At 44.8% G+C, this 15767-nt stretch overlaps 1 protein-coding gene across 3 annotated transcripts in view; it reads left to right on the top strand.

The window, feature by feature from the left end:
* The window catches only part of SGSM3 (small G protein signaling modulator 3), a 46726-nt gene that overhangs the window by 25410 nt on the left and 5549 nt on the right, over positions 1 to 15767 (top strand). For 2 of the 3 annotated variants that reach the window (XM_045779742.2, XM_045779743.2), the window contains exons 2-7: positions 11367 to 11486; positions 11984 to 12069; positions 12538 to 12604; positions 14556 to 14764; positions 14853 to 14960; positions 15582 to 15725. In XM_045779742.2, coding sequence (XP_045635698.1) covers positions 11480 to 11486; positions 11984 to 12069; positions 12538 to 12604; positions 14556 to 14764; positions 14853 to 14960; positions 15582 to 15725 — 621 coding nt within the window. In that variant the 5' untranslated portion in view covers positions 11367 to 11479. The remainder of the gene's footprint in view (positions 1 to 11366; positions 11487 to 11983; positions 12070 to 12537; positions 12605 to 14555; positions 14765 to 14852; positions 14961 to 15581; positions 15726 to 15767) is intronic. The other variant, XM_087868684.1, reaches the window with a different exon arrangement.

Here is a 15767-nt window from a genome sequence, read left to right as displayed (position 1 = left end):
TTCGTTTCACTTAAATAAATATACCTAGGAGTAGGATTGTTGGGTTATATGATAAGTTATGTTTAGCTTTATAAGAAACTTCCAAACTCTCTTCCAAAATTGCTGTACCAGTTTGCATTCCTACCAGCAATGTCGGAGAGTTGTAGTTGCTCTGCACTCTCATCAGCACTTGATATCGTTAGGTTTTGTTGGTGGTAGTGTTTGGGTTTTATTTTAACTATTTAATGTGTGTGTGGTAATATCTCATTGTGGTTTTAATTTGCATTTCCCTAGTGACTAAGTGACGTTGAGTATATTTCTGCACACTTGTCATCTGTATATCTAATTTGAAAGTGTTTCTTTTTATCTATTCATTTAAATAATCTCTGCACCCATTGTGGGGCTCAAACTCACAACCTGGAGATCAAGAGTCTTACTCTCTTCCAGAGCCAGCCGAGCACTGCTGAAAATGTTTCTATTTGAATCTTTACCCCTCCCTTTGTAAATTGGGTTGTTTTTTTGCTTACTGAGTTTTGAGAATTCATAATATTCCAGATACATATCCCTTATCAGATATATGATTTAAAAATATTTACCATCTGTGGCTTTGATTTGATAAAGTCCAATTTATCAATATTTTTCATTTATATATCATGCTTTTAGTGTAAAATCTAAGTAATCTTTGCCTAACCAAGGTCACATTTTTTCCTGTGTTTTCTTCTAGAAGTTTTAGTGTTCAGAGAACCTGGCTGGCTCAGTTGATAGAGGATGTAATTCCTCATTTCAGGGTCACAACTTTGAGCCCTACATTGGGCTTAGAGCTTACTTAAAAAAAAAAAATTAGGGGCACCTGGGTGGCGTGGTTGAGTGTCTGACTCTTGGTTTCAGCTCAGGTCTTGATCTCATCGTGGTGAGATCGAGCCCCGCAGTGGGCTCCATGCTCAGTGCAGAGTCTGCTTAAGATTCTCTCTGCCCCTCCACCCTGCGCCCTCTCTCTCTCTCTAAAATGAGAAACAAACAAATAAATCATGTTAAAAGTAGAAGTTTTAGTGTTAGGTTTTACATTTAGACCTGTGATCCATTTTGAGTTAATTTTTTGTATATGGTGTGAGGTATGGATTAAAGTTAATTTTTTTTTGCAAATAGCTATCCAATTTTTCTAGGACCATTTGTTGAAATGACTATCTTTGCTCCCTTGTTTTGCCTTTATATTTTTGCTGAAAATTAATTGTAATCATTTCTAGGGCTGCCATTGTAAAGTATCACAGACTGGATGATTCAGAATGACAATAATATTTTCTCACAGTTTTAGAGGCCAGAAGTCTGGAATCAAGGTGTCATCAGGGCCTTGCTCACTCTGAAACCTGTAGAAGAAAGATCTTTTCTTGCCTCTTCCAGCTTCGGGTAGTCCCAGATACTCCTGGCTTGTTACAGTGTAGTTCCAGTCTCTGCTTCCCATGGTATTCTCCTGGTGTCTCTAACCATTGTCTTCCCTCTGTATATGTCTATGTCCAGATTTCCCCTTCCAGTTCCCACGTGGGAACTGGAATTAGGGCTCACCTTAATGATGTCCTCTTAAGTTGGTTAAATTACAAAGACCCAATTTCCAAATAAGGTCATATTGGGGGTTGGGACATCAACATATCTTTTTGGGGAAACACAATTCAACCCATAATGTTAATTAGCAATATGTATGGCTTTATTTCTGAATTGCGTATTCTCTTCCATTGTTCTGTATGTCTGTTGTTTTGCCAGTGCCACACTGTACTGTAGTTTTATAGTAAGTATTGAAATCAGGTAGTGTCAGTTCTCTAGCTTTCTGCTTTTTCAAAATTATTTTGAGTATTCCAGTTCTTTTGCTCATACATTTAAATTTTGGAATCAGATTGTCAGTTTCTCCAGAAATCCTTCTGGGATTTTGAAAATATCCTTTACTTGTTTCCAGTTCTTAGGGGTATGGCATTCAGTCTTTCATCATTAAGATTTTTTTTTAAGGGTGCCTGGGTGGCTCAGTTGGTTAAGCACCTGCCTTCAGCTCAGGTCATGATCTGCAGATCCTGCTGCAGATCGAGTCCCACTTGGTCATGATGTATTGTTCTTTTTATGCATTGTGGAACTTATTGGCATAAAATGTTCATAATATTCTTTTATTATCCTTTTAATGTCTCTAGGATCTGTAGTGATATATCCTCTTTCATTCCTCACTTTGATAATCTGTGTCTTCTCACTTTTTTTCTGGTTCACTCTGTCAGAGGTTTATTGATTTTATTGATCTTCTCAAAGGAGCAGATTTTGGTTTCATTGGGTTTTCCTCTATATTTTTGTTTCCACTTAACTGATTTCTGTTGTCTTTGCTACCTATGATATTTTTTTGTTCTTTGCACACTTTGCATTAAATTCACTAATAAATTCAATGACTTAGATAATGGACAAATTCCTTGAAAGTGCTCAAACTACCAAAGCTCACTCAAGAAGAAAAAGACTATCTGAATCACCTTAACTCTATTAAATAAATTATACTTGGAAACCTTTCCACAAAGAAAACTCCAGGCACAGAAGGCTTCATTGGTGATTTTTACTTAATATTTAAGAAAGAAGTAATACCATTCTATAAAGCAAACATTGTCCTGATACCAACACCAAAAAAAGGCATTACTTGGAAATAAAACTAGAGATCATATGTCCTTCATACATAGATGTAGAAATTCTTAACACAGTTTTAGCAAATTGCATTCCACGGTATGTAAAAGGGAGAATGCATTACAATGACACAGTGGGATGAGCATCAGGGATTCCTCATGTTCCTATCAGGTGTTTCTTTCCCCAACCTTGGGTACATTCCTCACACACATGCTCTGACCAATATTCAGATAAAGACTGGGGATACCCTCTGCAGATTTCTGAAGTTCTCTGTTTGTGCAAGCCTCCCTTCTCCATTTCTTTTCTACTCTGGCCTCCTCTAGCTCTTCACTCTGACTCCTGGGCCAGCCTGCAAACTCTCCCCATGTGGGAACTGAAATGATCATAGGGTTCACCTCATTTGTTTTCTCTCTCTCAGGGTTCACTGTCCTGTCCTGCCTGTCTTCCAGTGTTTGGAAACCATTGTTTTATGTATTTTTCTGTTGTAGGTGTTGAAGCTGGGAAAGTAAATCCAGCCCTTGTTACTCCATCTTGGCGAGGTGCGGGAGTCCATGGTTGGAATATGAAGTGATTGACTCACATTTTATTGTGTCCCTATCCCAAAATTTGATTAATTCCCCTATGTTTGACATTTAAATTATTTTCATGTTTTTTCATTTTTCATATATTTTCATATTTACTTCATGCTGAAGTAAACATTTTCATGCACATACCTTTTTGCTTCTACTGAATTATTTCCTTAAGTTTCCAGGAGAATAAACAATTCATGAATGAACTAATTTTCTATCACAAAACTAGTTTTTACCAGCACTGAGTATTTTATTTTATTCTTTTTTTTAAATAGGCTCCATGCCCAATATGGAGCTTGAACTCATAACCCCGAGATCAAGAGCCTAATATGCTCTACCAACTCAGCCAGTAAGGCATCCCAAGAATTATATTTTAAAAAGCAATTTTATGTATGTTTATATTCATGTATATGTAAATACATATAATTATACATATGTATGTACACACACATTCATATGTGTTCATATATATATATATATGAATATATATATATATGAATATATATATATATATATATATGAATGCTTCCATCACCAAAGAGGCTGACCTCCACGGCTCTCTGGGTCTCTTTAAAACCTCCAAGAAGGGACTCGTTAGGCCCATTTTGGGAAAGGTGCTCATGCCTGGTCTCATCGTGTTCGGCAGTGGCTATTGAGTGTTAATGATTGGTCCAGTTCAAGTCTGTGTTCACCCAGAACCAGTCAACTAGGCTCAAAGAGATGAAGTCATGTAAATGTAAACAGCTTCCCAGAATTGTGTACTCAGAAAGAGTGAGTAGGGGCACCTGGGTGGCTCAGTCAATTAAGTGTCTGCCTTTGGCTCAGGTCGATCGAGCCCCCACATCAGGCTTCCTGCTCAGAGGGGAGCCTGCTTCTCCCTCTCCCTCTGCCCCCCCTCAAACAAATAAATAAAATCTTAAAAAAACAGAGTAAAGGAAGCAGTCTCAAAAAGTGTGGGGTCAGTGTGGTAGGGAGGTTGCTGTTTTCCAGACACCCAGAAGAAGGGAGATTTGGGGTAAATAAAACACCAGTTAGATTACTGTGGTGTGAAATGTGACTTTTATTTACTTTTTTTTTTTCATTTGCTGATGTTCATTCATTTGTCTAATTTATCTAACAAATGCTTATTGAGAGACTTCTGAGTGCAGAAGGGAAACAAGATGCAGTTTAGTCTTGGGGAGTCAGTTGGCTTAAAAAGAAAAAGGGATAAAAATGCTATGAGGTAAATGCTGTGATGGACTTATTCATACGGCCATATAGGAGCATAGGGAGAGAACCTCAACTCAAGGCAGAGAAGAGTCACTTCAAATGTATATTAGCTATCTTTGATGCATAACAAATCACCCTAAAACTTAGTGGCTTAATACAGAAATAATCATTTATTATCTCTTTTTTTTTTTTAATATTTTATTTATTCGACAGAGATAGAGACAGCCAGCGAGGGAGGGAACACAAGCAGGGGGAGTGGGAGAGGAAGAAGCAGGCTTCCAGCAGAGGAGCCTGATGTGGGGCTCGATCCCACAACACCGGGATCACGCCCTGAGCCAAAGGCAGACGCTCAACCGCTGTGCCACCCAGGCGCCCCCATTTATTATCTCTTAACAGTTTCTATGGATCAGAAACTCAGGAGCATCTCAGTAGGGAGATTCTGGTTCATGAGAGAGGAGAGTCTCTCATGATGTTGCTGTTGGATGAATTAGTCTGGGCCTGCAGTCAGGCTTGGGGCTAGGAGATCTACTTCCAAGGTGGTTCAGTGAAGTGGCTTACAAAGTTGGTGCCTCTCCATTGGGCTCCTTGAGTGTCCTTACAGCATGGCAGCTGACTTCCCCCAGAGCGTGTGATTCAGGAGACCAAGGTGGAAGCTGCAATGCCATTTGTGGCCTGTCCTTGAAAGTTACACATGGTCACTGCTGCCATAATTGGTCACAGAGGTTAGCTGTGGCTCACTGTGGAGAGGGCCAACACAAGGGTGTGAATACCAGGAGGTAGAAACATTTGGGGCCATCTTGGAGGCTGGCTACTGTAGAAGGCTTCTTTCTATGACAATGTGTTATTTCATTTGAGTCAGTATGAATAAGAGTCTACCTGACAAGTAAGAAGACCATCAGAGACTAAAGAATGGAGACATGTGGGCAGATGATAGGAGTAGGCCAGCGTCACTGTAGCGTAAGGTAAAGGTGGGGATGATGAGAGAGGGGTAGAACCAGGTCGTATAGGACCTTGTATTGTTAGAGAATATGGCCCTTATTCTGGGTGTGAGTTAATAAGCAGGAGATCAGGGAACAGGTTTGCATTTCAGAAAGATAATGTTGGCCATAGGAAACAGCTGGAAATATTAGTCTGGAGCTTGGGAGAAAGGGGTTATCAGAGGGAAGAGTGGTTGTGAAGCTTTTTTTTGTTGAAGTATAGTTGACACACAATGTTCAATTAGTTTCAAGTGCACAACATAGTGATTTGATAAGTCTGTATGTTATGCCGTGCTCACCACAGGTGTAGCTACCAACTGTCCTGTAAAGCTGTTGCACTACTATTAACTATATTCCTCATGCTGTACTTTCATCCCCATGACTTATTCATTCCATAGCGGGAAGCTGGTATCTCCCACTGCTCTTCCCCCATTTTGCCCACCTCTGGCAACCATCAATTTGTTCTCCGTATTTATGGGTCTGTTTTTGCTGTTCGTTTGCTTGTTTTGTTTTCTAGAGTCCACATAAAGTGAAATCATGTGGTATTTGTCTTTCTCTGAGTTATTTCACTTAGGATAATACCCTCTATGTCCGTCCATGCTGTCAAAATGGCAAGACCTCATCCTTTTTATGGATGAGTAGTATTCCAGTTGTGTTTGTGTGTGTGTGTGTGCGCGCGTGCATGCAAGCACACACACGCATATGCACCTGCATGTGTCTGTGGGTGAACATTATGTCTTCCCTATCCATTCATCTATCAATGAACAGTTGGGTTGCCTCCCTGTCTGTAGTATAGTATTTCTCATAATTTTTTGAGGAACTTCCATACTGTTTTCCATGGTGACTACACCAGTTTGCATTCATACCAACACTGCACAAGGATTCTTTTTTCTCCACATCCTCTTGTCTTTTTGATTCTACGAATTCTGACAGATGTAAGATGATGTCTCATTGTGGTTTCGATTTGCATTTCCCTGATGATGAGTGATGTGGAACATCCTTTTGTTTGTCTGTTGGCCATCTGTATGTCGTCTTTGGAAAACTGTTTGGGTCCTCTGCCTATTTTTTAATCAAATTATTTGGGGTTTTTTGGTGTTGAGTTGTGTAAATTCTTTATATATTTTGGATACTAACCGTCTACTGGATATGTCATTTGCAGATGTCTGCTCCCATTCAATAGGTTGTTTTTTTGTTTGTTTCGTTGATGGTTTCTTACCTCGTGCAGAAGCTTTTTGTTTTGTATAGTCCCAATAGTTCTATTTTTGCTTTCGTTTCCCTTGCCTCAGGGACCTATCTACAAAAAATGTTGCTAAGGCCAATTTCAATTTACTGCCTATGTTTTCTTCTAGGAGTTTTATGGTTTCAGATCTCATATTTATTTATTTTTAAGATTTTATTTATTTACTTATTTGAGAGAGAGAGAGAGAGAAAGCACAAGCAGGGGGAGCGGGAAGGGGAGAAGTGGGCTCCCCACTGAGCAGGGAGCTCAATGCAGGGCTCAGTCCCAGGATCATGACCTGATTATGGGATCATGACCTGAGCCAAAGACAGATGCTTAACTGTCTGAGCCACCCAGGTGCCCCACAGATCTCATATTTAGATCTTAAAGATTTTAATTTTTTTTTTTTTTTTTAAGTAGGCTCCACGCCCAGCATGGAGCCCAACGCAGGGATTGAACTCTCAACCCTGAGATCAAGACCTGAGCTGAGATCAAGAGTCAGACACTTAACCAATGGAGCCACCCACATGCCCCAAGATTTTGATTTTTTAAAGCATTTATAGTAGTTCCATTATCATCTTACTCCAGCCTTTCTTGAGACTCCCCTGGCTTTGTGCGTCTCTCTCCCAGTTAGTTATTATCAATAGTTTTCTGTGTCCTGTCATTTTCTCACAGAGAAAAACATTTTTTAGGATCTCAGCCCTCTTAGAATACTTGTGGTAACCCTGCAGTATTGTCAAGAAAATTAGAATAGTAGGTCAAAAGTGGGTGAAGGATAAAATCTCCTTGATCTGTAGCAAGAGCGAGCACCCCCCCTTCCCAACACACGCACATTTACAGCGACATCGGACTGTCTTTGCTTTGTGAACAAAATTTGCCTTACAGGAAATTGTACGATTGGCAGACTAGGGAGAAATATACTGGCGGCAGAGTAAAAAGATGCCTTTAAGCATGTAAATTTAATTTAAAAAATTCTTTCTGTAGCACCTCAGAGTTGCTTGTGTTGATCCTTGTTTTCAAAAGTTTGCATCTCAGTACCCCGGTGACAACAGCAGGGCAGCTGGTGACGTGGCTAACTCCTTAGCTGCTTTTACTGCCTTCCAGACGACTGCTTTCGGGCAGGTTTCCATAGCGACCAGAGGCAGGAAAAACCTGCCCGCCCAGCTTAGTAATATCACATCCGGCTCCTACTGGGAACTTGGAGACTCAGAGCAGTCCGTGGGAGATGTGACACATATATATGTGTGTGTGACCATTTCTTGCTGGTCCCACTGTAGCAAAGTCAGTGTCATTCCCACCAATGTCACCGGCAAGCCTCCTGCTTGCAGCCTTCTCTGCACAGCAGCCAGAGAGCTTTTAAAACTTAAGTCGGATTCAGGTTCACCTCTGCTTAGAACCCTGCCGTGATGCCCACCTCACTGCGAATAAGATCCAAAGTCTGCACACACGGTCAGGCCTTCCGTGACACCTGCTGTGTCTCCCACCGGCGTTTGCTCTTGTTCTCCTCATTCCCAATCCGCTGGCCACCTTGTTGCTGCTCCAGCATTCCAGATATGTTCCTGCCCCAGAGGCTTTGCACTTGCTCCGCCTTCTGCCTGGATCCCTCTTCCCTCAGCCATGTGACTTGATCCCTCACTTCTGTTTTGGTCTTTGCTCAGATGCCACCTTATCCTCAGAGGGCTTTTCCTGACCACTTTATGACATATAACCCCTCTCTTCTGTACTCTCTATACTTTACCTTCTTTATTTTTCTTATGTACTGTAGTTTGTCATGATCTGACTCAGCTATTTTTATGTTTATTGTCTGATTCTCTAATGTAACACCTGGGACTTTCGATTTTCACTGTTGCATCTCTGCTTGGATTGTGGTAGCACTCAGTAAATGTTTGTTGAGTGAATGAATGAGTGGGGGCAAACCGAGATTTGTCTTGTTGGCCCCCTCAGTTCTCCACAGCTGGAGACAGCTCGTTTCCTCCACTATCAGCAACGCCTGCTTCCTTCACACTTTCTCTGTCCCTCCGGAAAAAACCACCAAATCACTACCTTTGTGGCATCAGTGATGAGGATGCTCGTGATGATCTAGCTGGTGACTGTGTGACATCGGTTCACCAGGCAGGATGGGGAGGTAGTGGGTTTTGTAGGAGGTACATTGTTGGGGTCTGTTTGGAAAACTGTACGTGGGTCTCTTCTAGGCTTCTTCTGTATAACTAGTAGAGGTATCTACTTCAAAATGCGTGATAAGGATTGAATGATGACGTGATTTTAAAAGTTCATTCCCTTTAATGTAAAAATATGTATTGTTCCATCAGCACAAGATTCTCATTCAAATCTGGCCCTACAAATCTGTTATACTGAAGGAAGACATTCTTTTTTTTTTTTTTAGGATTTATTTATTAGCGCATGCACGCACACAAGTGGGGGCAGGGGCAGAGGGAGAGCATCCTCAAGCAGACTCCCTGCTGAGCACAGAGCCCCATGCAGGGCTCAGTCCCAAAACCCTGAGATCATGACCCGAACCAAAATCAAGAGTCGGACACCTAACCACTGAGCCACCCAGGTGCCGGGAAGACACTCTGTTTTCATTATTATCCTTAGGCAGAACAGAGACAAGCCTAGGATGGCTGACCTGTTAGGGAAGTGGATTCTGCTATCTGGCTCTCAGTGGTTCTTGTCTGGAAGTAAGAGGGAGCAGCTTTCCCAGCTGGGCAGCAAGGCTTCCCTGATGGGCATTTAGGCCAAATGTGGCATGGTTGGGGTGTGTCTGAGGCGGGAGTGCAGGTTGGTGACCAGTTGAACTGCCCTTACGAGCTACAAGAGGATTCTTTTGCCCCCAAGTTTGCAAATGTGTCTTTAAAGAGAACAGGGATTTCTTCACATGCCCACTGTGAATATATGCTCAAGTTAAGGGTCCATTAGGTGATGTTTTCCCAACACTCCCTTTGATTTTCCTTTTTTGCTTCTTTGTCAGTCACCTGACCCTTCTGTCTACCAGAATTCTGTGGCAGAGGGCGTGGAGACGGTGAGGCACTGCTGTGGGCCGGGACAGCAGCAACCCCCTGAAAAATGGCAGGAGAAGACGTTTCTTTAGGTCTTGATCTGGAAGAACATGATTTCAAAAACTGGAAGGCAGCTTGCCCTAAAATATTTCAGCCACATCGCCTTATTGCTACCTCTCTCGTTTCTTTCACGGAGTCCAAGCCTTTCATTCCACAGTTGGAAATAAAAGGCTTAATATTCAGAAAAGGCTGAGGAAACTGGTTCAGAAACTGCATTTCTGCTGAAGCTCAGGTAATAACAGCTTCTTTCTAGATCTACTAGGAGCAGGTTAGAAATGAGAAGTTAGAGAGTTAGAGGACACCCCAATTGGTGGCTTTTTCTTTCTTAAAATTAAGATATAATTCACATGCTATAAAATTCACCATTTTTAAGTGTGCAGTTCAGTGGTTTTTAGTATTTCATACTGTTGTGCAATTATTACCACCATTCCATTCTAGAACATTTTTTATCTCCTCCAAATGGAAACCCTGTTAGTGGTCACTGCAGTCCTGTCTCTCCCAACCCTTGGCAGCCACTAACCTACTTTCTACCCATGGATTTGCCTCTTTTGGACATTTCACTGAAATAGAATCATACAGTATTCACCCTCTTGTGAGTGGCCTCTGTCACTAAGCATAATGTTCTCAGGGTTCATTGATAGAGCCACATGTATCAGTACTTCGCTCCTTTTTACAGCTGAGTAATTTTCCACTGTATGGACAGTCCAGACATTTTGTATATCCATTCATCAGTTGGCTTGTTTCTCCTTTTTGGCAATAATGAACAATGCTGTGAACATTCGTGTACAAGTTTCTGGGTGGATGGACATGCTTTCATTTCTCTTGGGTGAGTAACTACAGGAGTGGAATTACTGGGTCATATGGGAACTCCATGTTTACCTTTTTGACAAACTGCCAGACTGTTCTCAACAGCAGCTGCTCCATTTTATATTTCACACACCACCAACAATGTAAGGGTTCTACTTTCTCTGCATCCTCGTCCACACTTAACGGTCTGTATTTTTGATTATAGCCATCTTGTGTGAAATGGTACCTCACTGAGGTTTCAATTTGCATTTGCCCGATGAATAATCTTTTTACCTGCTCATTGGCCATTTACATGTCTTTGGAGAAATGTATTTGCCCATTTTGTTTTTTTACTGTTGTCATTTTTTGAGAGGACAGAAAAGGGAGGGAGGCAGGAATTTCAGCGGCAACAGGAAAGATCTGGATCAGATTGAGACCTGGTTTCCCAGCTATAAGGCTAGTGGAGGATGTGGTAGAGTGGACGGTTTGGTGAAGGGGAAAATGTCAGTGTTGAGGTGAATTCCAGGTATTGACTCAGAGGCTAAGTTGTATAATCTAAATGGTTCCTCAAAGATTCTAGCTCAGGGAAACCTCTTCATGGAGGTTTGGCTGGTTTTTCTTTTCCTTTTGAAGAAGCATTTGCCTGAGCCTAGGGCACCAGGAAGCCTGTATGTGTGACTCCCTCCTTTCATAAAGGAACTGAGAGGGCACTCCCCTTGGCTCGCAGAGCGGTTAACATTGGTTTTGTAGCTTCTTCAGAGTGCTTCATGTATCCTCTCCCAGACAAAATGTTCAGAATAGGAGACATTTCTTTCAAGTGTGACTTTTCCTTCTCACTGCCCCTTGGCCAGCAAAATCAGAGCAGTGAATGGAAATGACTCCTTGGAGAGGGGCTGCATTATAATGACTTTCCCCTCTGCTTTCCTACCAGGGCAGATGTTTCTGGACCAGATGAAGCCTGAGGAGCTTTCCAGCTGTAAGACAATAAGCTAGGAAGCCTTCTGAGTGTGGATTTGCAGAAGACTTGCCCCGCCTCTCCACACAATGTCAGGTGGGAGGCAGGCCCTGGGCTGGAAATGGGTGAGAGGCTGTCCAAAAAGAGGGGAGGGTCTCGCCCTGGAGGGCCCATCCAGTGGTCCGGAAGTAGGACAGACCTTTGAGGATAAGAGTGTGAGAAAGGAGGAGGTCCTCCTCCCTGCATCCAGGGTTACCACAACTTTTCATGGCTCAGATCTCTAGGTTCCCTGAATCTCTCGTGCTCTCCCCTCCCTCTAGCCTGCAAATCCTCACACTTGGATGAGGGAAGAAGCAAGGAGATGAACTTTGGTTATGTTTTGTAACATGCTGCTTTTTTTCTTTTCCTTCCTCCAGAAGGTTGCTCATTTTTAGGTCTCTTCCCCTTCCCCATCCATCCCACCTTTAATGGTGCAGTCCCTTTTCTGCCAAGGCCCTTTTTGGGAGGGGGAGTGGGGGATGCCGCACCTTGAATTTTCCCCCTGAATGCTCTGCACTTTCTTAATTTCCATTCCTGGTCCTCCTTGATTTTAGGAAACCACATACCTTCTGCCAGTGGCCCCTTCTCAGCCCTGACTCCGAGCATGTGGCCCCAGGAAACGTTGGCCAAGTACACGCAGGTACAGCTCTGTACCCAGGCTGTGGTACCAAAGGGAACCCACTGCTTTAGACTTCCTGGGGGTGGGTAGCCACCCCACTGTGTTCACGTGGGCTCAGAAGCCACCATCAGAGATGGCATCTTAGCTCCACGTCCTCTGGGAATTAGTCATTAGGTTGGAGGAAAAGTATTAGGCACAGTGTGCTCAGTATTATTAGGACAAAGAAATGCATAAAATATGTTTCTTACCTTGATCTTACTATCTTTGACCTCTGAGGAGAACAAGGAAAATGCTGGGCCAGTTTGAGAAGGTGGTGGCCCTTGTAGCTGAGTGATGACCACAGAGGCTTCAAGGAAGGGGTGGCTTTTGATCTGAGTCTTGAAGGCCGGCATTTCAGTTTCAGCAGGCAGCAATGTGGGTGGCATCTTCTAGAATCTGTGGTCCCAGACTGGTGGCCATATAACTGACTCTTCCTAATCCTGGTTCTAGAAGGAAGAGTCAGTGGAACCACCAGAGTTCCGCTACGATGAGTTCGGTTTCCGCGTGGACAAGGAAGGTAAGAGGGAGCCCCTGGTGTGTAATCTCGCTGCTGTCCCCACGTGGGGAGGACTCCAGCTCTGGTGACTCTCCATCGTGCCGCCACGACTTGGGCTCTGGGCTTTCACCTGCTCCTGAACCGGCCTAACAGTCTCACCCTCAGAGGCGGCTCTAAGTATATGGAAACCTCTGGTTTTTTAAAATGTAGGTTAATTATATTGATCTGCATATGATAATAGCAACAATTTTATTGTAGTACAGTTGAGAAATAGAAGGAGAAAAACAAATTAACCCGTAATCCCACAACCTAAAGATAACTGCTGACATTTCAGTTTGTTCTTTTCCTGGCTGTGTGTGCATGTGTGTGTGTACTTTTCATAACTAACATGTTATCTACACATTTTTATATTGCTCTGTGTCTCTTAACATTATTTACCATGAGCAGTGCTTCTGTCAGTTAAGACCCTTTAAAAGCATATTTTTCAGTGCCGGTGTAAGATGCCACTGTAACGGATTGATGATAATATTGTACAACCACTCTTCTATAACTGGGCCTCCAGGCCATTTCCATTGCTTTCTACTCTAAATACACTTGCTGGTTTCCATATGGGCTGTCGGGAAAGCTGTCTGCCAGAACCCAGGGCAGCCTGTCACCGGGATGGAACTACGACTCGCAGGCTTTAATGGGCTGAAACCCGTCCTCTTCAGGTTACTCATATTCCAGTTCTGATGGAGGTTTTCCTTGCTCTCTGCTTTGCAGGCAGATACCTGGAAGTTAAAAATCTGGGCCTGTGAGGAACACAGGGAACTCTCTAGCATAATGGAAATATTTTCTGTCTCGATGGGGACAACATTTAGACATTTATTTACTGATACCAAGTGTACGCTTAAAATTTGTGCATTTTACTGCATGTAAATTCACTAAAGGTGGAGTTTTGCAAAGCCGAGGCTGAGGGCATGGCTTTTGGATGAGTAAGGACGAGGATCCGTGTGAGGCTAATGTGCCCTGATGTTACCTGGTGGTCACAAGAGCTCTGTCGGTGTTCATGCCAGCATTTCAGGGGCTGTCTCGGGTTGTCCGCTCTCCACTGCTGCATCCCCAGGACCTTGAACAAACCTGAAAGTGGTCTTGGCTTTCTGGAATTCCCAGGCAGTGAACAAACAAATATATGCCGGGGGCAAGAAGAGCTATGAAAAAATTCAGAGCTGTGGAGAAGAGGGGAGGTGGATTGTGTGCAAGGTGATACAGGGGAAGGCCTCTCAAAGGGGAGACACTTGGATGGAGACGAGGAGGAAACGAGGCAGTGAGCACAGCTGGGGGAGGGGAGTAATCAGTGCAGGGGCCCTGAGGTGGGAGTGGATTTGGTGAGGAGCAGCTGGAGCCAGGGGAGCAAGAGGAGAGCAGTAGGTGATGAGGATGGAGGAGCCAGGCTGAGAGGACATGGTCGCAGAGCCTTGTAAGGCCTCTTGTGAGAGTGAGCCGAGTGACGTGGTCTGACTCATGTCTGAGAAGGGGCATGGTCACTGCTGGGTGAAAGCCCTGAGGGAGGCAGGGGTGCACACGAGTGAGAATGACTGTACCATGACCCAGATGGAAGTTGATGGCTTGGTCTGGAGGTGTAGCGGGAGGTGGTAAGAGCGGTAAGAATCTGCCAACAGGACTTGCCTGGGGGCTGAATGTGGGGGGACAAGTGGAGGAGGAGCCAGAGGGGCTTCTGAGCTCCAAGCCTGGGTGTCTGGAGAGTGGACGTGGGTCTGTGGATCTGGGAGGGATTGGGCAGGGGCAAGTTTGGGGCAGAAACTCAAGAGCTTGCGTTCGCTCATTGGTATGTCTGCGGGACATGTGGCTGCAGCCGTGGGAAGCTGTTGGAAATGTGGCTCTGGATTTCAGTGGTGAGATCTGGGCACTGGACTTAAAGGCCACAGCCTGGCCCTGCTCACCACTGCGTCTCCCGGCTCTCTCCTGGCAGACGGTGCCAACCCCAGTTCCAGCAAGCTGCCAGGTGCGTCTCTGTTGGAGGACCCTCCACAGAGGCTGCGGTGGCAGGCCCACCTGGAGTTCACCCATAACCACGATGTGGGGGATCTCACCTGGGACAAGATTGCTGTCTCTCTGCCCCGCTCTGAGAAGCTTCGCTCCCTGGTGCTGGCCGGCATCCCGCACAGCATGAGGCCACAGGTGAAGCTGCGAGGGACCTCCAGGGGGCCCACAGTGGGGGAGGGGTTCAGGTGTCCCCCTGAAGGCTCATGCCACCTCCCCCCTGCAGCTGTGGATGCGGCTCTCCGGGGCCCTGCAGAAGAAGAGGAATTCTGAGCTGTCCTACCGGGAAATGGTGAAGAACAGCTCCAATGATGAGACCATTGCTGCCAAACAGGTGAGGCTGGGCCGGCACCAGGGGCCCTTCAGAAAGCACTTTCTGGTCAGGAACCGTGTGTGGCCTGCAGGAGGGCAATGAGCTGCCTGGGGTTACAGGAACCCGCCCTTGTTGGTGGTCTCTCCTTGGCAAGGGTGGCCCGGGAGAGCAAGCAGCCAAGGGGTTCCACACTTGTGTCTGGAACAAGCCTGCACTTCCTGGGTCCTCTGTAGGCAGCAGGGACCATTGTCAAAAAGATCACCAAACCTGGGTGTACATTAGTATCACCTGGAGATTTTAAATACAGATTTCCAGGCCTTATTCCAGAGATTCTAAATTCTGTAGCTCTGGCTTGAGGCCCAGGGATCTATAATTTCATTTTTCTAAGTTCCCCTGGTGAATCTGGTGGTATCAGCTACACACTAGCTGACTCTAATTCTGAGGGAAGGCGGGTAAACTTTGACCCAGAGCCTTAGGAATCCTCATGCCTGGGTGAAGAGCTTGCCTAGGGTTCGTCCCACACAGGGGCCTCCCAGCTTCCCTCACAGGGTGCCTCCGGTGTCACCAGCGTGGAGGGTGGTGTGCGCCTCCAAGCGTGTGGCTACGTCTCATGGGGGCTCGTTGGGGGTGGGCTGCTGGCAGATTGAGAAGGACCTGCTCCGCACCATGCCCAGCAACGCCTGCTTCGCCGACGTGAGCAGCATCGGGGTACCCCGCCTGCGCAGGGTTCTCCGAGCCCTGGCCTGGCTCTACCCGGAGATCGGCTACTGCCAGGGCACGGGCATGGTGAGCATAGCCCAGAAGGGGTAGGAGGCGTCCCCCGGGGTG

The sequence above is a fragment of the Ursus americanus genome, chromosome 17, assembly GCF_024610735.1.
Source record: "Ursus americanus isolate L20-20 chromosome 17, mUrsAme1.1.p, whole genome shotgun sequence".
Taxonomy (NCBI): Eukaryota; Metazoa; Chordata; class Mammalia; order Carnivora; family Ursidae; genus Ursus; species Ursus americanus.
This window is presented reverse-complemented; position numbering and strand designations above follow the sequence as displayed.